General features: G+C 48.3%; 1 protein-coding gene across 2 annotated transcripts in view; it reads left to right on the plus strand.

The window, feature by feature from the left end:
* The window catches only part of TIAM2 (TIAM Rac1 associated GEF 2), a 165,111-nt gene that overhangs the window by 30,485 nt on the left and 110,142 nt on the right, over window positions 1–24,484 (plus strand). For both annotated transcript variants that reach the window (XM_058289731.2, XM_058289730.1), the window contains exons 2-3: window positions 18,035–18,144; window positions 19,691–20,899. In XM_058289731.2, the coding sequence (XP_058145714.1) occupies window positions 19,697–20,899 (1,203 nt within the window). In that variant the 5' untranslated portion in view covers window positions 18,035–18,144; window positions 19,691–19,696. The remainder of the gene's footprint in view (window positions 1–18,034; window positions 18,145–19,690; window positions 20,900–24,484) is intronic.

The following is a 24,484-nucleotide window of genomic DNA, read 5'->3' on the forward strand; positions in this document are numbered from 1 at the left end:
CATGCTCACCATTCCCATCAGCATACTGTGGCTTCTTCCACCCTAAACAAAAAAGTTCATGTGCAAACAAGAACAAGAAACCTCATTTGGTCCCTCTGTGCTCTGCTCCCCTTTAAGGTAAAACTCCTCGGGTGAGTTCTCTCTCCCCCAGCTTTGTTTTCCCCAACTTTAGTCTCAGCCCTGCTCCCCTCAGGCTTGTGGAACTTTCCAGGCACCTCCAGTTGCTAAGTCTCACTTCTGAACTCTCAGGAGCATGGGGCATGTTTGCTCACAGATTTCTCCCTGATTTTTTTTTTATTGGTCTGAAGGACAACCTACTTTCTTGGCTGCCTCCTTTTTTCTTTTTTGAATCTTTTTATTGTGTTGACATGCACACAACTCACGTTTTTCCTGTTCACGTGCGTTCAAGTGTACAATTTTGTGGTACGTCTTGGTTTGCTCTTGCCTCTCCTTTCTCTCTCCCTGGCCCTTGGTGCTACCATGCCCAGGCTGGACCACTTCTTTATTTAGTGGTTTTCCTGGAGCGTTTATGCTCTTTATGTTTTCATTACCATCCTCACATGGGCGAGGAGCCACTCTGTAGCTCCAACCCACCCCTCTCCTGAGCAGCAGACTCAGGTATCAGGCTGTCGGCTCCCCAGTGCTACTTCAACCTCCAATGGACTTCTCACACCCACACCTCACTCCTTATCTTCTGCCCCAAACCTGCTTTCCTCTCTGCCTTCCCCATTCTTCCCGTTGCTTACGCCAAAATCAGGCATCACCCTTGACGACTCATCTTCCCTAAGCTTGTAAACCCTGTTGGCTCTCCCTCTAGCATGTCCAGCTCCAGACCCTCACCTGTCACCTGGATTGTCAGGTAGCCTTCCAACAGGCCTCCTTTCTTCTCCTCTGTCTGCTGACAGACCAGCTCCACACAGCACCCAGAGGACCACTGAAGGACGTAGCCTGAAACGGTCCTGTTCTGTGCAAAACCCTCCCATCATGACCTTCAGTGTCAAGGTGAAAGCCAAAGTCCCTCAAACGTGCCTCAAGATGCTGCCTGTGCTGGCTCCTCTTCCGCCCCCTGACCGCTACTCCCTTCCTCTCGCTCCCCACTGCCCTTGCCATGCCGGCCCCTGGGCGCTTCCCCAGTCCTGACCCCAGAATCTGCACGGTCTCCCCTCTTGCGGGGTCTTGCTCACGTGTCACCACCTCGTGAAGCCTCTACCACCCGCTTAAAAATGGCAGCCGCTGCCTTGCCTCTTCCCCCTTCCCTGCTGTATTTTTTGCCGAAGGACTTATCACCTTTTCTAATGTAATTTCTGTATTTTCCTTGTTTGTGGTTCATCTCCATGAGTGTGGGGGCTTCTTATTTTTTTTTTAAGATTTTTTTATTTCTCTCCCCTTCCCCCCCCACCACAAAATGTCTGCTCTCTGTGTCCATTCACTGTGTGTTCTTCTTTGTCCACTTTTGTTGTTGTCAGCGGCACGGGAATCTGTGTTTCTTTTTGTTGCATCATCTTGCTGTGTCAGTTCTCCTGCCATTCCTGGGCAGGCTGCACTTTCTTTTGGGCTGGGCGGCTGTCCTTACTGGGCGCACTCCTTGCACGTGGGGCTCCCCTACGTGGGGGGCACCCCTGCGTGGCAGGGCACTCCTTGTGTGCATCAGCACTGCGCATGGGCCAGCTCCACACGGGTCAAGGAGGCCTGGGGTTTGAACGGCGAACATCCCATGTGGTAGGCAGACGCCCTATCCATTGGGCCAAGTCCACTTCCCTGGGGGGGCTTCTTTTTAAAAAAAAAATTTATTGTGACATATGTACAAAATTTCCTATTTTAACCACCATCATCATGGTCTAATACCCAAACTTTTCCATCACCCCAAAGAGAAACTTGGTATTAGTTTAGCACTGAATCCCCGTTCCCCACCCCTGTCCCTGGTATTCTAATTTCTCACTCTCTGAATTTGCATATTCTAGTTATTTCGTATAAGTGGGATCATACATTATTTGTCCTTTTGTGCCTGGCTTATTTCACCCAACTTAATATTCTCAAGGTTCATTCCTGTTGTCACGTACAGCAGAATTTCATTCCTTTTCTCAGCTGGATAGTATTCCGTTTATGGATGTACCACATTTTGTTTCTCATTTATTTGCTGACCTTTGCATTGCTTCTGTCTTTTTTGGCTATTGTGAGTAATGCTGCTGTGAACATTGGTGTACAAATACTGTTTCAAATCCCTGCTTTCACTTCTTTTGAAAGTGAGACTTCTGGGTCTTATGGTAATTGAATTTTGTCTCTCTTGTTCACTGTTGTGCTCAGCATCTAGAACAGTTTCTAGCACATAGTGGGTGCTCAATAAATATTTTTCACTTTAATGACTGCATGAGTATCCTGCCTGGAAAGCCTGATGCTGTACCTGAGGCAATCTGAGGCAAATGCTCAGTGTCTGTGAACGCCTATATTTTTCGTTAAGAAGTGTAAATTTTATACTTCGTAATATGTTTCTTGATTGTGGAAGCAATATTTGAATTACTTAGCATTAGGTGAAACGGAAGCTTCGGGAAAGTGTCCCTTGGTGTCATGTGACCTTAAGTACAGCCCCCCCAATTTGTTCTTACTCTGGATGTCCTCCCCCCCACAGCGTGCAGGAGGGACATTCTAAGTTATAACTGATACTATGGGTAATGACCATGAAGCTTTAAATCATCAGGAAAGCAGCATTCCTGTTTGTGCAGTGACTAGGATAACTAATTTTAACCTTAGTTAATTTTAGTTAATTTTAACCGTAGTTAACTTAAAATTTCAGGCATTTCTTTTGTTCCCACCTCTCCATCCCCAGAGGTGGAAGCCTTTGCGTTAGGTCTGGGAGGGTCCACACCACGACCGCTCTTCTCAAAGGATAGCCTAAAAAAGAAAGTATAACTCAGTTAGATTATGCTCTTAAAAAATATGGTATAACTTCCTGTTAAAAAGTACGGACAAAACTTAAGGTTACTTTGCCATAGTACATATATTTAAAAATTGATTAGAGCAGTCCACTTGATTCCTGTCTCTGTCCCTTGGTGACCTTGATCTAATGATGCAGTCCCTGGAGGCTGCTGCACCCCTGCCTATAAACTGGAGGACGTAGCCCTGGAAGAGGCAGCATTTGACACATAGTAACCCTTCCCTCACTCTGAGGGTCCATCGATCCTGGGAATCAAAATTTAACTTACAAAATGTAAACCACACCTACTCAAACAGGTACTATTCATTTTTTTAAAAAAAGATTTACTTTATTTATTTCTCTCCCCTGTCCCCCTGTTGTCTGCTCTCTGTGTCCGTTCACTGTGTGTTCTTCTGCGTCCGCTTGCATTATCTGGCGGCACCGGGAAACTGCGTCTCTTTGTTTTTCTTTTTGTTGCGTCATCTTGCTGCGTCAGCCCTCCCTGTGTGCGGCGCTGCTCCTGGGCAGCCTGCACTTTTTTTCATGCGGGGCGGCTCTCCTTGAGGGGTGAGCTTCTTGTGCGTGGGGCACCCCTACGCCGGGGACACCTCTGCGTGACACGGCACTCCTTGCGTGCGGCAGCGCAGCGCGTGGGCCAGCTCACCACCCAGGTCAGGAGGCCCTGGGGTTCGAACTCTGGACCCTCCATATGGTAGATGGATGCTTTATCAGTTGAGCCACGTCCGCTTCCCACTATTCATTTTTTTTCCCCCTGGAAAGTTCTATGAAGTTGTTAGCTAAGAACTTATTAAGTTTGTTATGAAGAATCCTTTGATGCAGGGGAAATTTCTGCAGTGACTGGTGTATCTGCAGCCCCAAAAACAACTTGTACCGTCGCCTCAAGACTATAGACATGCGCCCTCAAAGCCGGTGGCAACCCTGGCCGAAGGAGACGCGTTAGAAGAAGTCCGAGGGTGGGTAAGCACCCCTTTCAATGAGTGCCCGTTGGCTTTCTAACTTAAATGAAACAGTGTGTAAGGAAGAAACCTTTGGCCAAGAATGAGCTGGTCCAATACCACAGTATATTTTGGTCACAGAACGTGATGGAGGTGTGGGAGAGCGACGTCTGCTTCGGAATTCCTGAAGCTGTGCCTCACGTACAGGTCTCCACGGTCAAGGAGAAGCTGTGTGGTCGCAGTGTGAGGTTCTCCTGCGTGTCTCGTAGGGGTCTGGAGCTCGGGGAGTGCCCACCGGGCCGGGCTTGCTCCTTGTGGAATGGGTCATATTTTATAAAGCGCCAAATGAGAGAGTTACAGGAAAGTCGTTTGCTAACTGGTTTTAATCTCACATTCATAAAAGTTGCAGAAGAAGGGTTATTTGAAAGCCAACCTAACAGTTTTGAATCTTGGGAGTCTCCAGTTGCGGTAGTCCCTGCGGTAGCGCAGGGTCACGGTGTTGTCCAAATTTGAGACGTGCAGTAGCGTTGGAAGAAACAGCAGAATGGGACGGAACATTCGGTAGGTTTTACAAAAATAAAAATCCATGCCAGCGAGAGCCTGAGAGGACCTTCTGGGTGAAAATGTCTGAAATGGATTATGGGGGCTACCAAAAGAAAAACCAGACGAAAGTTTCATTGTGACCAGGATTGTTTCATTTCAGGCTCTGTTGATTCTGTAATTTTGCTTGAAAGGTTATTTTTTTAAAATCCCTAAAATATTTGCAGTTTCTGGGATGGCTCATATTTAGCTGGGCTGCTTCACTTACTGGCCTTCCAAAAACATACCAGTAATACTTGTGGGATTCTCAGTCTCCCACCTCTTCATAAACTCAGTGCTGCTGAAGTTTCCACTTGCTGTCTTATTGATTCCACAATTGTTTCCTGCCCGTACTTCCCCACTTCCCTAAGCACACACAGGCTGATACCCTCCTTTGGGGAAGGGGGTGTATTGACATCACTTTAAAAAAGCAAACTGTGGGAGCACAAATCTAAAACAAAGTTTGCCCTTTTAACCGTGGTTAAGCCTACAATTCAGTGGCATTAATTGCATTTATAATTTTGTTCTGCCATCACCACGATCCATTATCAAAACTTTTCGTCACCTCAGACCTAAACCCATTAAGCAATAAATCTGTACCCGTTAAACAGTAACTTCTATTCCCCCTTCCTTCCAACCCCTGGTAAGCTCTGCTCTATGAATTTGCTTATTCTAGGTATTTCATATACGTGGAATCATACAATATTTGTCCTTTTCTGTCTGTCTTATTTCATGCAACATGATGCCTTCAAGGTTTGTCCATGTTGCAGCTTGTATCGGGACGTTGTTCCTTTTCGCAGCAGAATACTTATCCCATTGTCTGAGTTGAACACATTTTATTCATCCGTTCATTGGCTGAGGGACACTCGGTTATCCTTACCTTTTTTTTTTTTTTAAGATTTATTATTTATCTCTCTCCCCTTTCCACCTGCCCCCGTTCTCTGTTCTCTGTGCCCATTTGCTTTGTGTTCTTCTGTGTCCGCTTGTATTCTTGTCAGCGGCACTGGGAATCTGTGCCTCTTTGTGTTGCATCGTCTTGCTGCATCACCTCTCTGTGTGTGCGGCGCCACTCCCGGGCAGGCTGTGCTTTTTGTCACATGGGGTGGCTCTCCTTACGGGGCGCACTCCTTGCGCATGGGGCTGCCCTACGTGGGGGACACCCCCCTGTGGCATGGCACTCCTTGCGCGCATCAGCACTGCGCGTGGGCCAGCTCATCACATGGGTCAGGAGGCCCTGGGTTTGAACCCTGGACCTCCCATGTGGTAGGCGGACGCTCTATCCATTGAGCCAAATCCACTTCCCTATCTTTACCTTTTGGTCATCGTTAGCACTGATGCAAAGAGCACTGATTTGCAGACACCTCTGTTTGAGGTATCTGCTTTCATTTCTTGGGGTACACACCTAGAAATGGGGTTACTAAGTCATGTGACATACACTTCCATAGTGTGCGCAGCATGGTGCTAGCCATCAAGGAGGTGCTCAAAAAATATGCATGCAATTGTGCGGTAGAAATCTTCTTTCCCTTTGGTTCCCCAAGTTTCTGCCGACGCTTTGGCATCCTCTTCCTCTGTGGACACTGCCTCCCCCACTACACTAATCCTTGAGCTGTCGGATGCCTTGGGCGCTGACAGAAAGTATCCCAGTGTCCGCAGGTCATGGTTCACGCTGTGGTGCTTCGGGGGACAGCGGAGCTGGGGCGTTGTGACGGGTGGTGGTGTGGGAATGACCAGCCAAGTTCTCCCTCCCTCCCTCCGCCTCCCCCTCTTTCCTCATCTCTCTAACTTCTGTCCCCCCCCTTGAGCTCACCCTCCTGCCCTTATCACTCTTCCTGGACCAAGCAGGTCTTTCTCAGTTTCCTCTACATGGCAGCTCCGCCCTCTGTGGGTTCAGCAAGCTGTCGTGGAGCGCCAGTCACTTGGGCCCTGCCACTTTCTGTCCCTGGACTGACCTTTTCCCCCTCTTCCTTGGACAGCCTCCTGCTCCTCCTTCAAGGCTCACTTCTTGGGTTGACTTCTCTTCAGGGTGGCTCTTGACTCTTCTGAGGAAGATTTTGAACTTCCAACGAAAGCATCTCTGAAGATGCAGAATACAAAGGAGTGAGGACTGTTGGACCCGAGTGCCCAGAACTGCGCAATAGTGATGGCGAGCCCTTTTTTTTTTTTTTAGGAGGTACCAGGAATTGTACCTGGGAACTTGTACATGGGAAGCAGGTGCTCAACCACTGAGCTACACCTGCTCCTCTTTTCTTATTTTCTTATCAGGCTCTTCTCCATCTGAAGTATTTGCCTTCATGATGGTGCTTTGTCAAATGTTTCAAGACCCTCTAGCATTTGGTTGTCCTTTGGTCTTAGAACTGATCTGCCATTTGTCTTGTCTGCTACTTGAGGTTAGTTTTGTTTTTGTTTAAAGATTTATTTATTCATTTATCCCCCCCCTGACACACACACATTTGCTGTGTGCTTGTCTTCTTTTTTAAGGAGGCCCTGGAATCAAGCCAGGGACTTTTGATGTGGGAGGGAGGGGCCTAATCGCTTAAGCCACCTCTGCTCCCTGCTTTGTTGTGTCTCTCATTATGTTTTTCCTCCTGCATCTCTTTGTAGCATCATCCTATTGCATCAGCTCACCACACCAGCTTGTCTCATCAGCTCGCTGTCTTTTTCTTTCCCCATGATCTCTGTATTTTTTTTAAATGTTACATTAAAAAAATATGAGGTTTCCGTATAACCCCAACCCCCCCTCACCCCACTCCCCCCTCATCAACGACCCCCACCACCACTGAGGCACACTCATTGCACTTGGTGAACACACTCTAGAGCACCACCACACCACATGGATAACAGTCCATATTGTAGATTACACTCTACCCCAGTCTACCCAGTGGTTTGTGGCTGGATATATAGTCCAGCATCTAACTCTGCAATAGCATTTAGGACTACTCCAAGTCCCGAAAATGCCCCCACATCACATCTCTTCTTCCTTCTCCCTGACCCCAGCAACTACCATAGTAGCAACTTTCTCCACATCAATGCTACAGTTCTTCCATGACTAGTCACAATAGTTCCATAGTAGATTATCAGTAAGTCCACTCTAATCCATATTTTATTCCTCCATCCTGTAGACCCTGGGATGGTGATGTCCACTCCACCTCTATATTGAGAGGGGGCTTAGATTCCACATGGATGATGGATGCAATTCTTCTGCTTGCAGTTGTAGGCTCTCTCGGTTCCCTGGTGTGGTGGATGACCTCCCTGTTAGCTGGCCTGGGTAAGTCCAATGAAGCAGAGGGTAGGAGTTGCAAGTCTGCTGAGGCTCAGGGCCTGGCCATCACATGGAAAGTCCAGAGATTCAAGTCTCCTGAGTATACACCAACCCTAGTGCCAACCACAGGTTCAGTAAAAGTGACAGAAGAGGCATGTGTAGAAAGGTTACATTGGAGTCCATCTCTATCACATTCGGAACACAAATTCCAAAGTAGGGCCAACTGACATGTCACTGAATTCCAGAGGCCTTTGCCATGACCATAGAACCTGTGGGTCTCTGTAGCCCTCAGGAGAACCAGTACCTGGGGTTGTATCTACTTCGGCTGTTTCTGGGGTCCTGCTGAGGCATGCATAAGTGTGACCCCTCTGATGACTTCCTGACTCTTTTTAAAAAATTTTTTATTTCCCTGTCCCCCCCTTGCAGCTTGCTTGTTGTCTGCTCTCTGTGTCCATTTGCTGCATGCTGTTCTGTGTTTTTTAAACTTGTCTCCCTGTTTTGTTGTGTCACCTTGCTGAGTCAGCTCTCTGCAGTGCTTGTGGGCCAGGCGGCACTTTGCAGCACTTGTGGGCTGGCGGCTCTCCACGGCATGTGGGCAAACCTGCCTTCACAAGAAGGCCCCAGGATGCGAACCCAGGGCCTCCCATATGGTAAATGGGAGCCCAACTGATTAAGCCACAGCCACTTCCCCTGACTCTTTTTTGAAGATTCTTAGCCATATAAACTCACTTGTTTTCCCCCTTTTATTCAAGGTCAAAAAGCAGTTTTTAACATATGATCCTACAAGTAGGTTTGAGATATTCTGCTGGTCTGAGTTAACCTTTTTATTCAAGGTCTTTTTCTATGTTACATTACCAACTGGTCCTTGGTAGTAATCCCTCAGCACCAGGGAGGCTCATCCCAGAGAGTCATGTCCCAAGCTGAGGGGAAAGTAATGCATTTACATACTGAATTTGGCTTAGAGAGTGGCCACATTTGAGCAACAAGGAGACTCTCAGGAGGTAACTCTTAGACACCCTGCAATTCTAGACCTAGTTCATATTTCAGGCACACTGGCTCATAAGCATAGTCATCAGTATCAAGGGCTCATTGTTGGACCATCCTTCTTTGTTGGTCTTTGCCATTGCACTTGGGGGATTGTTGCTATTACATTGGGGAATGTGATAGAACTCCCCTGGCTAGGAACTCAGCACTCCCTCAGTTGTCTTTTGTAATTGTAAATACTATGAAAATACCCAACATATATCCAAACATTTTTACGTACCCTGTATACATGCTCTGGAGAACTCCCTCCCAACCATGTGCTCCCCATCAATAACACCCCACACCAGTGTCCATCCCCTGCCATAGTTGAACCTCTCTGTGGTCCAAAACATCTTAAAAAATGAAGCCTAATTATATTGCCAAACTCAAATAATAGGAAAATGAAATATAGGGATAGGTTTAAAGATTAGAAATAGAATACATACTGATTTAGAAAAACTAAAATAAATTGGAGTATTAAAAAATGAAAAATAGTATAAAGATTTGTTTTAGACGTTTTGCATTTCATCACTGCAATAGGTGTTGCAATATGTACAGTGGCAAGACAATTTCTTTCATTTCTTCCTCAGTGTTTACATCCTTCCTTTTTTTTTTAATTTTTAATTTTGTCTTTACGAAAGTTTTAGATCACAGTAATTCACAGATACAATATAGGGGATTCTCATATATCCAACATCAAACCCTTTTTCCCCTTCGCCAGCTATGACCTTTTTACATGTTCATGTTATATTTGTTGCAGCTGATGTACAAACATTGAAATATAGTTACCAAACATGGTTCCATTTTGGTTTACATTATGGTTTATATTTTAGACTGTACAATTTTCTAAATTTTTAGTTACATTTTAGCCTATAGACTTTTATACATTTTTGGTGTAATTTCACATGTCCTATATCCACCACTACATGATCCTGCGGAATGCTTCCATTGCCCCCCAGTTGCCCTGCTTCCATCTATTCTATACCTCTCTCCACCTCCCCTCAGGACCCACAGTCACAATCAATCTTCACTACTTAAAGGACCAGATTTACAGATCCTTGCAACAATGCCAAGGGCTTGACATACTGGACTGCCCTAACCCATTGGGAGCCACCGATTCTCTCGAGACACACAATTCCCTCTGTTTGAGAACATCAGGTCTCCCCAGGATGTGGGTACACCTTCACATTCATTGTATGGGTCTCCACCCAATGCTATAACCCACTATGACAAAATGAGCACTCACACACTCCCTTGAAGCTTGCCCCTGTGCCAGATGCCCCCCCTTAAGCATCTTAAACAGGTAATCCTTCCTTATTAGGTTTTCTGAAGAGTTTTCTCAACATTATAGTTACAGCCACATACCTGACAATCTCCCATGTTCAAATGTTCCCCCCAGCCGTCCCCCCAATTCCTTGGGCCATCTGACCCATCCTCCCAACCCTAGCTGCCCTCAAGCCTACAAAGCCCCAGCCAAAGGTATCCCTATGCCCCCATCTTATCCCTCCCCTGTACAAATAGTTACCTCTAGCTTATAGATTTCATCCATGTAGGCATCGGCTTGCAACTTTCGTCTCCCCGCCAACTTCCTTTAAGCCTGTCATTCAGTCTCTAGCTCTCTGAGACAGCTTGGTTTACTTATTTCATATCAGAGAAGTCATGTAGTATTTGTCCTTCAATACCTGGCTTGCTTCACTCAGCAAGATTCATCATATTAACCATGTGTTTGTACTGTATTCCTTCTTATAGCTGAATAGTATTCCATTGTATGTATATATCACATTTTATTTATCCATTCATCTGTTGATGGGCATTTGGGTTGATTCCAACTTTTGGCAATAGTGAACAATGCTGCTATGAACATTGGTGTACATATATTGGTTTGTGTCCTTGTTTTCAGTTCTTCTGGGTATATACCCAGCAGTGGAATTGCTGGGTTACATGGCAAATCTATAGCTAGTTTTTTGAGAAACCACCAAACTGTCCTCCAGAATGGCTGGATCCTTCTGCATTCCCTCCAGCAGTGGATGAGGGTTCCCATTCCTCCACATCCTCTCTAGCACTTGTAGTCTTCTGGGTTTTTTGATAGCCACCAGTCTCATGGGAGTAAGATGGTATTTCGTAGTTTTGATTTGCATTTCCCTAATAGCTAGTGATTTTGAGCATTTTTTCACGTGCTTTTTAGCCATTTGTATTTCTTCTTTGGAGAAGCGTCTATTCAAATCTCTTGCCCTTTTTTAAATGGGTTGTTTGTCTCTCTATTTTCGAGATATAGGAGTTCTTTATATATGCAGGATATAAGTCTCCTATCAGATAGATGGTTACCAAATATTTTCTCCCATTGTGTAGGCTCTCTTTTCACTTTCTTGACAAACTCCTTTGAGGTGCAAAAGGCTTTAATTTTGAGGAAGTCCCATTTATGTCTGTTCTTTTGCTGCTCATTGGGTGTGAAGTTCATGAAGCCATTTCCTGTTATAAGGTCCTACAGATGCTTCCCTGCATTGTTTTCCAAGGTCTCCATGGTCTTGGCTCTTGTATTTAGGTCTTTGATCCATCTTGAGTTGGTTTTTGTATGAGGTGTGAGATGGAAATCCTCCTTCATTTTTTGGCTAGCTCACTGTCTTGCTCGACTTCTTTAGGAGGCACAGGGAGCAGAAACTGGGACCTCCCACGTGGTAGGCAGGAGCTCAGTCACTTGAGCCACATCTGCTTCCCTGCTTCAGGTTTTATAAGACGTTGTTTTTCAAACTTTTTTGGGACCACTATCCAGACTATATAGTTTTACTTCACAACCCAGGATACAGGGGCACACAAAAACGCAGGCAAGAATTTAGTTCCGCAAAGCAATTCTTACCCTCCCTGTGATGTACTCTGACGGCCTCTGATCTATTTTATTCTATTCCACCGTAAGCTCTTTTATTCTCTTCTGCTGTGCTCTATTTGAAAATGCTGCTCTCCATTCATGAAATGAATTTCAGGGCCCAGCTCTGGGTCGTGACCCACCGTTGGACAGACACTTCTGTAAGCGATGCTGCAGATGTCGGGAATTTTTAAAAAACAGGCTTGAGTGCTAAGAGCATCTTAGCGATAAAGTGGCTTACTAAGGTGAAGAACTGGGCAAGGAACTGGGCTATTGTCTCTGTGGAATTTATGACTTTTCCCCTGTTCACTACCAGCCGTGCCTGTCCCCAGCAACCCCGTGGCCTTCTGGGCTGCAGATTGGCTTATGCGTTCGTTTGGAAGGGGTCCTGCTGGCATGGAATGGAACCAGGGGGGCTGGGACAATGGGGGCTTAGCCCTGGAGGCCCCTCATGGCAGCTCGCTTTCTGCAAGGATTACTCTTCCTAAGCCCCATTGCTATGGAGACCAGACATCCCTTTCGCCTGCCCCTTTATACACATTGGGCTCATGTCGTCTTATGAATGGAAATGAGCTCCTTCGGATCGTGGGGTGCAATTCATGTGTTCTGAGTGACGCTCATTGACTCGGGAGAGAGAAGCAGGTTTGGGGAATATTTATAGAGTTTTATGAGTAAGTTTGGGTGCTTGACAGAGCTGAATGCTTTCGTTTGCCTTTTCTAGGCACACCTGCTATTGTATTTGGCTTTTTTAGCTAGACAGGCAATACAATTTTAAGACGGGATATCCTTGCCTCCACACAGTTGACATTTTGGGTTATTTTGGGGGCTGCGCTCTGCAGTGTAGGGTGCTTAGTGCCACCCCTTGCCTCTGCCCATTAGAAGCCAGTAGCCGTCCTCCCCACCCCACAGGTGTGACTACCAAAAGTATCTCCAGGCATGCCCAAAGTCGGGCGGGGGGGGGATCAAAATTGGTTGAGAACCATTGCTTTAAGGTAATGTCAGTAAATTAGTGAGCCTCGAGGGTGATTTTCTTACATGTTCTAACCTGAGAATCTAACAGCGCAATTGCGTGGCTTGCATCTTTCTCTTCGTTTCATTGGACAGACCTCTTCCAGATTAGGTCGTTTTATATGCTGGCGTTATTGGGGGAATTGATGAAAATGAGACAAGTGTTAACGGTAGAACCTAGAAGATTACAAGTTTACACAAATACACGCCCCCACCCCAACTTTTACGGACAAGCTCCTCTATATACTGATAGACTTTTTCTGCCTCTTGGGAAAAGTCTGAAATAACATGATACGATCTGATACCACAGTGTACAAACTTGGATTTATAATTAGAAATTCATCACAGCGCGGCATGTGTATCTGTGCAGCATTTCACAGTTTTTTAGGCGGTTTTGCATCTCTTTCCACACTCGAGTCTCATTGGGCGAGGTAGGTAGGGCAGGTATTTTTCATCCTCAAGCTGTCAATGAGGAAGACAAAATTCACCAGTGTGACTCGCCCAAAGCCCCACCTGCTGTTTTAGGGAAAGAAGCAGATCTTACACCCAAGGTCTCCGACAGAAGCCACAGCAGAGTTCGGAGCCGCAGACTCCTAAAGGAGGGTAGCTCCCTGCTGCCCCCACGAGAGAGCCAAGTGGATGCCGCTGTGGTTGCCGATGGGGCGTGCTCTCCGTATCTGCCGCTGCTTATCTCCCTGGTGTGTTTGCCTTGGACAGCGATGGGGCTGCTCTTTTGGTATAGGAATCCCCCTGGAGTTTGGGGAGCAGCCTCGTGGTCTGCACAGTGGCAGGACAGGGGTTCCCCTTCACTACCCTGTCCCCCCGTCAGTCTGTTCTGTGCCACAGCCCAGAGTCGCCTCCTGTCCTCCTGTCCTCCTGTCCCTGCTGGTCTGGACAGCTGGCGCAGGGCCCGGAGACAAAGCAGCTGCAGGGTGGACAGCGTTGGCTCTTCTCCCCCCCCCCCCACCCCGGAAGCAGAAACTTTGGGGGTTCGGACGCCTCCGTGTGAGCCCAGGCTCAAGGCGAATGAAGCAGAGGTAAAGTGGGTGTTGCCTCCTCAACGAGGTTTTTCTTGGGCATTCCCCGGGTCACGGTGGCTGTTGGGATTGTGATGACATGGGGGCGAAATTCCTCCACCTAGCCAGATGTTTCTGGTGTGGTAATCGCTTACAGTCAAAAAAAAAAAAGAAAAAGAAAAAGGGCTTCCCTTCTTGCCTGTGGGTTAGCTGGAAAAGCCCCCCAAGAGAGTCGGAGCGATGGGGTTGGAAGGGTTTGCACACAAGGAGAGCTAGGGGTGTCTTTCATTTATTTAAGTTTCATGGGACTGCGATCGAGTTTTAAAAATTACATTTGATGATAATGATGCAGTAAATACAACTAATTTTTAAAGAGCATCTCCACAGCGTGCAGTATTTGCTAAGCCCACCCCCTTTTGGTGTCCAGCTGTTATGCCAGGGTGACTTCACGTAATTACCCGTCAGCCAGCTGTGTGACTCCCTGCAGTTTTCTTTCCCTCCCTAATGTGTATTTTTGCTATTCCAAGACACTGGGGACTTTCTAGCTATTGTTCTCCTTTTTTTTTTAAAGAGTTCAGAGGACGTCTCTTGTTGATATATTTTCAGTCCCCTTTCTATCACAAAAAAAAGTTCTTGACATAAGCCCCTTAAAAGGGGTCGTGCTGAAAATTGGATCTATTTATTCTTCAGGCAGAAATCACAGCTGAAGCCTGACAAAGAAATATCCACTTGAGAATCCCAGGGACAAGAGCCCCACTGCTTCCCGTGGGGGCTGCCCTTCCTCTCTGGAGGTCCCCCAGCAACCCTGGGTCCGTTTTTCCTGCTACGGTGAACGTCTGTCCATCTTCTGCCAGAATGGAGAGAGGCGTTGAGGAGCTGGTGGGCGTGCATCCCCTCTGCTCCTCTCCAGCCTCCGCTACCTTAACCTTAAGAATTATCTCCTCGTGGGTGTTCACGTCAGTCTTTCTGCCAAAGCCGGTGGAGATGATTCCCGCCCTGAGCCTGAGCCTGGGTCCCCCGTTCGCAGGTGCAGCGGCTTGCATGCAGTCCGATAGGCGGTTCGCTTGTTTGTTTGTTTGTAAAATTGTGCTTCTAGCTAGACAACATAAAGTTTGCCATTTTCACCACTTTTACATGGACGGTTCAGTGGCATTAGTTACTTCTACAATGTGGTGCTCCCAGCACTACCATCCTTTACCAAAACTTCTTCATCACCCCAGCTAGTAAACCCTGTACCCCCCCATTCAGCAGTAACTCCCCACTCTCCTCTCCCCCAGCCCATGGTCAGCACTCATCTACTTCTTTCTTTTTAAAGATTTATTTTTATTTATTTCTCTCCGCTTCCCCCTCAACCCGGTTGTCTGTTCTCTGTGTCTATTTGCTGCGTCTTCTTTGTCCGCTTCTGTTGTTGTCAGCGGCACGGCAATCTGTGTTTCTTTTTGTTGTGTCATCTTGTTGTATCAGTTCTCCGTGTGTGCGGCACCATTCCTGGGCAGGCTGCACTTTCTTTTGCGCTGGGCGGCTCTCCTTATGGGTGCACTCCTTGCATGTGGGGCTCCCCTACGCGGGGGACACCCCTTTGTGGCAGGGCACTCCTTGCACACATCAGCACTGCATATGGGCCAGCTCCACACAGGTCAAGGAGGCCCAGGGTTTGAACCGCGGACCTCCTATGTGGTAGATGGATGCCCTAACCACTGGGCCAAGTCCACTTCCGCCATCTACTTCTTATCTCTCTGGATATGCCTGTTCTAGATATTTCCTGTAAGTGAAGTCATTCCATACTTGCCCTTCTGGGGCTGGCGTATGTGACACAGCATGATATTTTCAAGGCTCATCCAAGTCAACAGGTGTTTTTCAAATTTTTTATTAAAGCCAAATGTATCGAGTTATTATTTTCATATAGTACAATTCATCCTTTCCGCTGCACTCACCTGTGAATTTTAACAAACATATACCACCACCATCAAGGTCAAAAGAACATACAAGTTGACAGGTTTTCGAGCCCCAAAGTTCCAGACCTTGGTTGAAGAGAGGCTAGGAAAGGCCAGGGTCTAGTGCAATGTTTTTAAAAATGTAACATGGGACGAGCAACCAGGCTATGCCGTTTTCCAAAGCGGTGAGATCAGCAAAGGTTGTAACCTGTTGCCAGGCAGGGCATCCCGTCTGGGGTTGGAATCCCAGCTTTGTCCTGCGAGCAGCTGGGCCGGCCTTTCAGTGGCACTTTGAGCCGGACGCCCAGTGCCGTGGGCCTGTCCCCTGGCACGTGAGCCTTGGGTCAGAGGGACCCGACAAAGGGAGGTGACTGCCTGCCGAGCCAGGGGCCCAGGAGGCTTTCACCTCTGGGGTCACCCGGGCTTGACAAGGGTCACTGAACACAAAGCTCAGTCCCTTCAGCTCATCGTGAGACGCCGAAGTGGCAAGAGCCAGGAGCTTCTCTGGCCGGTTTTAGTTGACTGTGTTTTTAAGAAAAAAAAACGTGGCTGAGAAGAGACGGACAGCTCAGGCTTTGGACTTGAAGACCCGCATTTAAGTAATTTGGTTTTTCTAAGAAGATCTACTTTATTTCCCCCCACCACCCATTGTTTATGCTCGCTGTCTGCTCTCTGTGTCTGTTCGTTGCGTGCTCGTCGTCTTTTTAGGAGGGACTGGGAACTGAACCTGGGACTTCTCATGTGGGAGGGAGGTGCCCAGTGGCTTGAACCACCTCCACTCCCGCTTTTTGGGTCTCTCATTGTGTTTCTTTGTTGCATCATCTCGTTGCATCAGCCTTTTGCACCAGCTCGCTGTCTCACTCGTCTTCTTTTAGGAGGCACCAGGAACCGAACCCAGGACCTCCCATGTGGTCGGCAGGCACCCAACTGCTTGAGCCACATCTGCTTCCCAGTAATTTGATTGTAACACAAGGCAATGTTTTAAAACGTTGGGTCTTTCAGATATTTACGTAACTACGCTCAATGGCGGCATTATTCACAACAGACAAAGGACAGAAGTCTCCAGGTGTCCACCCTTAGATGAATGGATAAACAGAGTTTAGTGTCTCCGTACACCGGAATGCTATTCGGCTGCAAAGAGGAACGATGCTCTTAATGTGGATGAATCTCGAAGACATCAAGTGGAGTGAAATATGCCAGACACAAAAGGACAAAGAGCATGTGCTTCTACTTAATGAAATAACTAGAACAGGCACATTCAAAGCATGAGAAATTAGAATGCAGGTTCCAGGGGGTGGGCGATGGGGAGTGACAGCTTAATGGGTGCGGAGTTTTAGTTTTTGCTAAGGGCTGGTGGCCACGGTGGCACAGTGTTGTGAATATGATTGACGCCACTACATTGTGCACTTAAGGGTTAAAGTGGAAATCAAAAATAAACCGGTTATCATGGAAGTATTTGTGTCGCATATAAAACATCACAGTACAATTTTTTTTCTTAAGTTGGGGTTCCTGAGGTCTGGCTCAGGTGTCGGAGGTGTCCCGGGGGCCCGTTTCAGTGGCGAGTGGACCTGCGGCTACCGCTCTCCTAAATGTCCCCGTGAGCCGCCCACCACGAGGGGTCAGGAGGGGCCAGGGCCGAGGCAGGCACCGCTTCCGAGGCCCCGTGTCCAGACCCGCGTGCGCCTGCTGCTTCCTGCGTGCACGGTCTATTTGACATCTCCTAACACTTATTTATATTGCAAATTAAAAAACACACGCGCGTGGGTCATCGCGTGCCTCGCCGGAGGGACTTGAGCCCGCTGGCATTGTGCCCCGGTCCTGGACTTTCAAAGTCACTCCAGAGCCCTGGCCGCTCTCTGGGGTCTGCGGGGAAAATAGAGCCTTTGTGTCTGGCAGCGACCGGTGCCAGATGGCAGCTCCGCTGGCCCCCTGCTCTCCTCCTCCCGCCCAAGCCTGCCTGTCCCCTCCGAGGGGGCTCCTGCCCCCGGCCCGTGCTTGAGCGAAGCTTTCGTCTCATCTGTGGGGTCGGCCTCGCAGGCTCAGTTGCAAGGACTGTCCCACCGTGGTTCTAACTTCTGGCCGTGGGTGTCCTGCTCAGGCCAGGACCGCGGTGTCCCCACCTCCGTGCGGGAGGCGGGTCTCGGGGTGTTTTCCAAGCTGTGGTGACAGATCTGCGGTGACTCACTCGAGCCCTTTCACCTGCTCTCCCCTGCAACAAAGGAGTGTTTGACTGCGAAGGGCACTGGGGCCGGGGGGCCAGGTTTGGAGACAATGACCTTTTGCAGCCCAGATCCCGGCTGCCTCGACGTCCTCTTCCCAGCCCCGAGGAGTCGTGCAGGTGGCACACATTTCATCCCCCGTCGTGACAGCCATTCTGGACCACAGCTGTCCCTGCAGAGGGAACTTTGAGTCAAAGTTTGTGCTTTCCCGTTGCGGGGAGCTCGGGAGAAAATGCTTGACCAGGTTTTCTCCTATTTCTGTTTTGCAGGCTCGTCTGATGGACTCGCTTCTTAAAGGCGTGGGTTGTGCGGCGTTGCCCTTGAGACCATGTAATGCCCGCTGATGGTTAGTTGCCCTCCGAACAAAAACTAACTGCAGGTAAACCAGCCCTTGGAGGGCGGGTAAGGTGGAGGGGGGCGAGGGCTGTAGGTCATGCCAGGGCTTATGCCTGGGGTGAAGGGAATGAGTCGAGTTTAATGATTTTTCCAGTGATGTTGGCTTTAAATTGTGGTGGATAACTTCTGCCAGAGAAAACTCAAGTCGACCTCATTTTTCTGTGTCGCTGTACATTCTGAGGTATAAGAGAATTAAAATGAAAAACCTGCTACATCTCTATGGAACCAAGAGCATCGCCTCTAACTTGAATCCGGCCGTGCTATACTGGGTCATGTCAGAAAAACAAGGGGGAGTGTTGGGGTCACATTTTACTTCTGAGGTCAGCTTAATTCCTTTTTTAGATTCCTTGAGTACATGGTGTTTTTAAAAGGAATGAAAAGAATCTAATAATCTTTTTTTTTTTTTAAGATTTATTTATTTTTTATTTATTTCTCTCCCCTTTCTCCCTGCCTCCCGTTGTCTGCTCTCTGTGCCCATTCGCTGTGTGTTCTTCATTGTCCACTTGCATTCTTGTCAGTGCACTGGGAATCTGTCTCTCTTTTTGTTGCGTCATCTTGCTGTGTCAGCTCTCCGTGTGTGCGGCGCCATTCCTGGGCAGGCTGCACTTTCTTTCGCTCTGGGCGGCTCTCCTTACGGGGCGCACTCCTTGTGCGTGGGGCTACCCTATGCGGGGGACACCCCTGCGTGGCAGGGCACTCCTTGTGCGCATCAGCACTGTGCACGGACCAGCTCCACACGGGTCAGGAGGCCCGGGGTTTGAACTGCAGACCTCCCATGTGGTAGGCGGACGCTCTATCCGTTGAGCCAAGTCCGCTTCCCTCTTCCAGTCTTCTGACACCCACCTTCTAAGAAGTCAGCTTGAAACTTTTTCCTCTTACCGTATTCTAAAGTGTGGATCCCTTAAGTCTTCAGAGATTGGTGTTATTGGAATGTTTTCTTCCCCCAGTCTGGTTTTTGAGGATAGAATTCTGGTTCTTCTCTTTTGTGGTATTTCTTCTCCATGGGATATGTGAAAACCCACAGACCCTGGCAGCTGGAGCCAGATATTAGTCAAATGTGGTCCATTTTGAGCAATGATCACTTATATCGAGTGGGGTATTAGCTGTACCCATCTTTTATGTATAATGAGAATGCATCTCTCTGATCAGTAGAAAAATCAGTGTATTTGGGCTGCCGTAATAGATTCTTTCCCCTCATTTTTTTCTCTCTAAGAATCATTTTCTCATAGCCTCCCTTCCCTATGGTCTGTGCCTTAAGCTGAGCTTTTGGCCTGTTCCATTTCTAAATTAACGTCCTTTCACAAATAACTGGTGTGTGAGCGCATGTTAGCGTCTATCTGGCTAGTGACCGGCGTTGCAAAATGAGGAGAAACTGTGCGGTAAGTCACTTTTGTGCCAGCTTTTTTTGCGTGGCGTGAGGCTCAGAAGGCACTTGCTTGTCCGGTGTCACGTTGCTTTCTAGAACATTCCGTCCTAACGGAGCGTGAGTCGGGCCGTGGCGCGCTCTGATGCACCTGCTCTTCTTCTAGGTCGAGATGGGGAACTCCGAGAGCCAGTACACGCTCCCGGGATCCAGGCATCACGGCGGTTCCACGCCCGGCGCCAAGCAGAAGCCTTGCTCCCTGAAAATCCGCAGCATCCACGCCAAAGAGGAGCGGTCCCCGCGGGCGTGGGGCGCCGGGAGTGGGGGCGCCGGCTACAAGTCCAGGTCCCTGGCTCGGAGCTGCCTCTCCCACTTCAAGAGCAACCAGCCGTACACGCCGAGACCCGGCGGGTCCGCGTGCAAATCCTCCAAGGGCGCTGGCCACTCCAAGCACAGGGCGGTCGCCCTGGGCACCGAGACCCTGGGCAGCGGTGTGTCTGTCGCCCCTGAGAACGGCCTCCACTGCGCCGGGGACAGATCGGCCGATGGCCACGTCCCCTCCCGAGACTGCAACGGGCGCCTCCTCGACTGCTACGGGAGGCACGAGAGCGTGGCGTCCGCCCCTCCGGGGGAAACGCGCCGGAGTCCCCGGGTGCTCATCAAGACTCTGGGGAAACTGGATGGCTGCCTGAGGGTCGAGTTCCACAACGGCGGCCCCCCCAAGAAGACACCCCCAGAGGCCTCCCCCGGGCCCGTCCAGCTGCTGCGCTACTCGCCCACCCCGGGCTTTGAGGATGCCCATGTGGCCCGAGGGGGAGCCAGGAGGACGTCCGGTGCCGACTCCCCACCCAGCCCTTGCGCCTCCCCCACAGACTCTCGCCCACGCTCCAGCAAAGGCAGCTCCCTGAGCTCCGAGTCGTCCTGGTACGATTCCCCATGGGGCCAGGCCGGAGAGGCCGGCGGCGAGGTGGACGCCCTGGGCCTGGCGTCCAGCCCCGTGGAGCCCGGCCGCTGCGCCAGCTTCCCGCCCGGCGACACCCCGAAACCTCTCAACCAGAGCTCTTCGCTCTCCTCCCTGCGGGACCTGTATGCGGATGCCAGCCTGGGGTGCCGACCCCCGCTGGGCGTCCGGCTGTCTGACGAGGACATCATCGCCCCCGCCAGCCTCAGCCCCCGCGTCTCCTTCGCCTCCGACATGGACGTGCCCTCCCGGGTGGAATGCAGGGACCCCGCCCCTTACAGTTCCTTCACCCTCCCCTGCCGGAAGTCCAAAGCCTTAGCAGAGGACGCCCCCAGAAAGGACACCCTGAAGTCCAGGATGCGGCGAATTAGCGACTGGACGGGGAGCCTCTCGAGAAAGAAGAGGAAACTGCAGGTGGGTAGACAGTAGGGGAGGAGCTGCCTGTCCATGGGAATGATGACAGAAGCTCCCCATGCCTGAGGCTCACGGGGTGTCCACGGGAGGGGATAGCCTGAGACCTGGCCCAGCTCCTTCGGAGGAGCATTGTCATGCTGGGCCCCGACTTTCGTCTCCCTGGTTGGAAGCTCCATGCTCCACGGGCGCCATCTTGGAAGGTCCTTAGAAGGTCCCAGGTGGAGAGAACTCCTGAACGAGTGGGTTCTCTGAGAATTTTCTGAGACCTCATTCTTGAAGCCTGAGCATAAAGGACGAAGGGTAGATATGACTGTTTTGGGAGGAGTCGGCTTCCTTACCTCATTATTCTGTTGGTGATGGTAACATTTCTATGCTTGAGTTCGTTCATCAAAAAAAAAGATGATGAGTGTCTGTACGTGCAGCCTCACCGTGTCCTCATGGGACCGGCTGGTGGATGCTTCAAAAACACGTTGTCCCAAGTACACGTAATAGTAACAATAGGGTAGTTAAGCAAGAGGTCAAGCAAGAGGCACGACGATGGTCATCACAGGGCTTTCCGTGGTGTATAAAGGTTTAACAACAAAGTGACTGAGCTACCAGGAAGGAAGGTAATCGTTTGCCATCTTAGGTTACTTGTGGTCATGGCTAGGTTTCCATTTTACTTTAATTTTTTTTTAGGAAGTTCCATGGATTGAACCCAGGACCTTCTCCATGAGAAGTAGGCACTCAACCGCTGAGCTATACCTGCTTCCCCTCATTTTATTTTTTATTTTTCATGATTTATAGAAGGGAGAGAGCTGTGTTCTTTGTTTTTTTGATTTTTAAATCCATTAGTATCAGTCATAGAGTTGAAGGGAATTTGAGAGGCAGTTAGTCCCTAGCAAAATTAGATTTTAATCATCCTAAATAGACATAATTATACAATTTTATAGAACTTTAGGGGTGGAAAACAATAACACTTCCCTGAGTAGACTGTTTCAAATTTATAAAATTTACCATTAGGTATTTGCTTCTTATGTATACTGTGCACTGCACCACCACCGCTGTCCCTCCCAGACTGTGCTTTTTTCCCTCTTTCCACAGACGTGGAGAATAGGTGATCATGGCCTTGGGTACAGGAAGATGTCATATCCCTGAGCACAGTGATTTCTAACTCCTCAGTTGTCACTTCTCCAAGCTAAACCCCTAAAGCAGGGGTTCTTTACTGGGGCTCCATGAGCTTGACTTGAAATCCAAAAAAACATTCTTCTTGTGGGCACGTGTTGGTGCAGGTGTGATAATATTTATTAAATAAAGCACAGTATAGTGTGGACTTAGTAAGGGGTCCGTGGTTTTCACCTAAACAAAAAAGATTAAGAACCTCTGCCCTCAAGTGTTGAGATTTGATTTCTTTCATCTTTTTCTCCCAGCTCCTCCTTCCCAAAGGACTGACAATAGTGAGCATAACTAGAGAAATAACCTCATCTCCCAGGCTGTGTTCGCCCTCAGGTGACTCTCATGTCGTTTTGATTCAGGTGTAGAGTGCTGAGGCACCATCAGCTGCCATCTCCCTTCCTTGACATTGGCATTGAGCGACTCCAAGTCTCTTCTTTGCGTAGGGCACGTTTCCCTCTAAGTTTATGGCCGAGTAAGACCCAGTGCTAGTGGATCTCATTCAGGCTCAACTCATTTCAAACATAGAACTGATGCCCCTGTGTACTGACCCCTCTTCTGCCATGTGCTGGACCTTGTGGAGATAAATAATCTCCTTCACCTCTTTATGGTCCAAAAGCGTAACTTTGAATTATTCATACGTCAGTAGGGTTAAGAGCAGACTGATTAGAACCAAAGAACGAGAATTGTCATGCTAAGAAGGATGCCCGTCTTGTTCAAAAGGAGGAAACTTGGGGCCAGGGACTTGGAGGGGGCTTCCTGCAGCCACACAGCTGCCGAGAGGAGAAGCAGAACCAAGGCTGTTTCCGCTAAACCTCCACCACATGCGTTCTCCTCCAAGCTGGGTGGCCAGCGTGGTCCCAACAACCACTGTGAATCACCCCAAGTTTATTGCATATTAAGGTTATAACCGAGTTTGGATTTTTTAAAAAGTGGCCTGAGAATGCGCCTTTTTAGTTTCACCTGTGTCCCTGCCTCTGACGATGTGGAAGTGTGAACAAGATGAACTTTTTTGGGCAAGTTGACCACTTCCTCTCGCCGTGCCTTTGCTTTCCTTTCACAAGAAGGTGAAGATCAGGGTTGGATCCTTAGGACATGTGATCGAGGCATGGAATCAAAGCCTATGATGCTACATAGGCACCCAACAAATAACCGACTCACACGCACCACTCCATATGCCCGCAGGGTAAGGGTCAGAGTCCCAACCTGGGAAATTGGGTAGAAATTTTTGTTTGCACTTTTTCTTTTTTTTAAGTGTGTAAAGAGAGCCCTACAGGGAGTTGTTGCTCAGTGGGTACTAGTTTTTGTTTGGGACGATGACGTTCTGGAAATAGTGGTAAAGGTTACACAGCATTGCCAATATACTTAATGTCACAGACTTGTAACTTAAAAAATGCTTAAAATGATTTTTATGTTTTGCGTATTTTATTACAATTGAAAAAAAAGGAAATGCCTTTTCTTTATGGGTTTTTGTTTTTTCTTTATAGAGTTTTAAACCTGTAGCCTGAAGGCAGATTAGTGAAAAAAAAACCTACACAACTGAAAAAGAACCTCACCAATTTAAAAAATAAATAGAACATACGCTGCAGAAGAGTATGTGTTTGATGTAGAGAAACTTAGCTGGAATGAGTCATGACCTGGCTAAATGTTCAGTCAGGTTAGGTGAGGCGATGTTACAGTAACAAAAAACCCTTCACTCTCGGAGGCTTAGTGCAACAAAAGTTTCTTTTTCACTTGTGCTACAAGTCCATCGCTGGTCAGCTGGGGGTCTGGTTGATACTGTCCTCCGTCTGAGACCCCAGGCTGATGGAGGGGTTATCATCTAGATCGTTCGAACCTCTGTGGCAAGGGGAGAGAGAAAATCGTGCCCTGGCTTTTAAAGCTTCCATTCAGAATGCGTAGTGATTGTACAAAGCAAGTCAACATCACATGGGAACTTGAACCTACCTTTTGTCCTGCAGGGAGCCAGAAATATTTGGTGGGCAGCACGGAGAGTGACCCCAGAGTTTATTGCAGGGATTTGGGGCCCAGCAACCCTGAATTTCTGGCCCACTTGAGTGTAAGCCCTTGGTGCACTTTGAGGGCCATTTCTACAGAGTAGAACTGGATATGTACAACAGTCTGGAACACACCACCTTAGTTTCAGGCCCAGAAGACAAGGATTAGGAATTGCAGTTGAGGCTGTTTAGAACTAACTTTAGAAGCGGTCACTAAAATTTTATTTTAAAAGAAGGCCTTTTCCTAATTGCCCTAAAAATTAGTCAACTGGCTCTCAAGCATTTTAGAAAGAAAACTTGAGAAATTTATCAGAGACTGGGGAAGTTCCTGTCTTGGCATGAGAACCAGTGATAGATGCTAATATCCAACCTTCTGTCATTTCCCAAGGAGGACGCTCTTCTAACTTTGCTGAAGTCGAACGTTTCCAAGGTGATA

The sequence above is a fragment of the Dasypus novemcinctus genome, chromosome 28, assembly GCF_030445035.2.
Source record: "Dasypus novemcinctus isolate mDasNov1 chromosome 28, mDasNov1.1.hap2, whole genome shotgun sequence".
In the NCBI taxonomy this organism is placed as follows: Eukaryota; Metazoa; Chordata; class Mammalia; order Cingulata; family Dasypodidae; genus Dasypus; species Dasypus novemcinctus.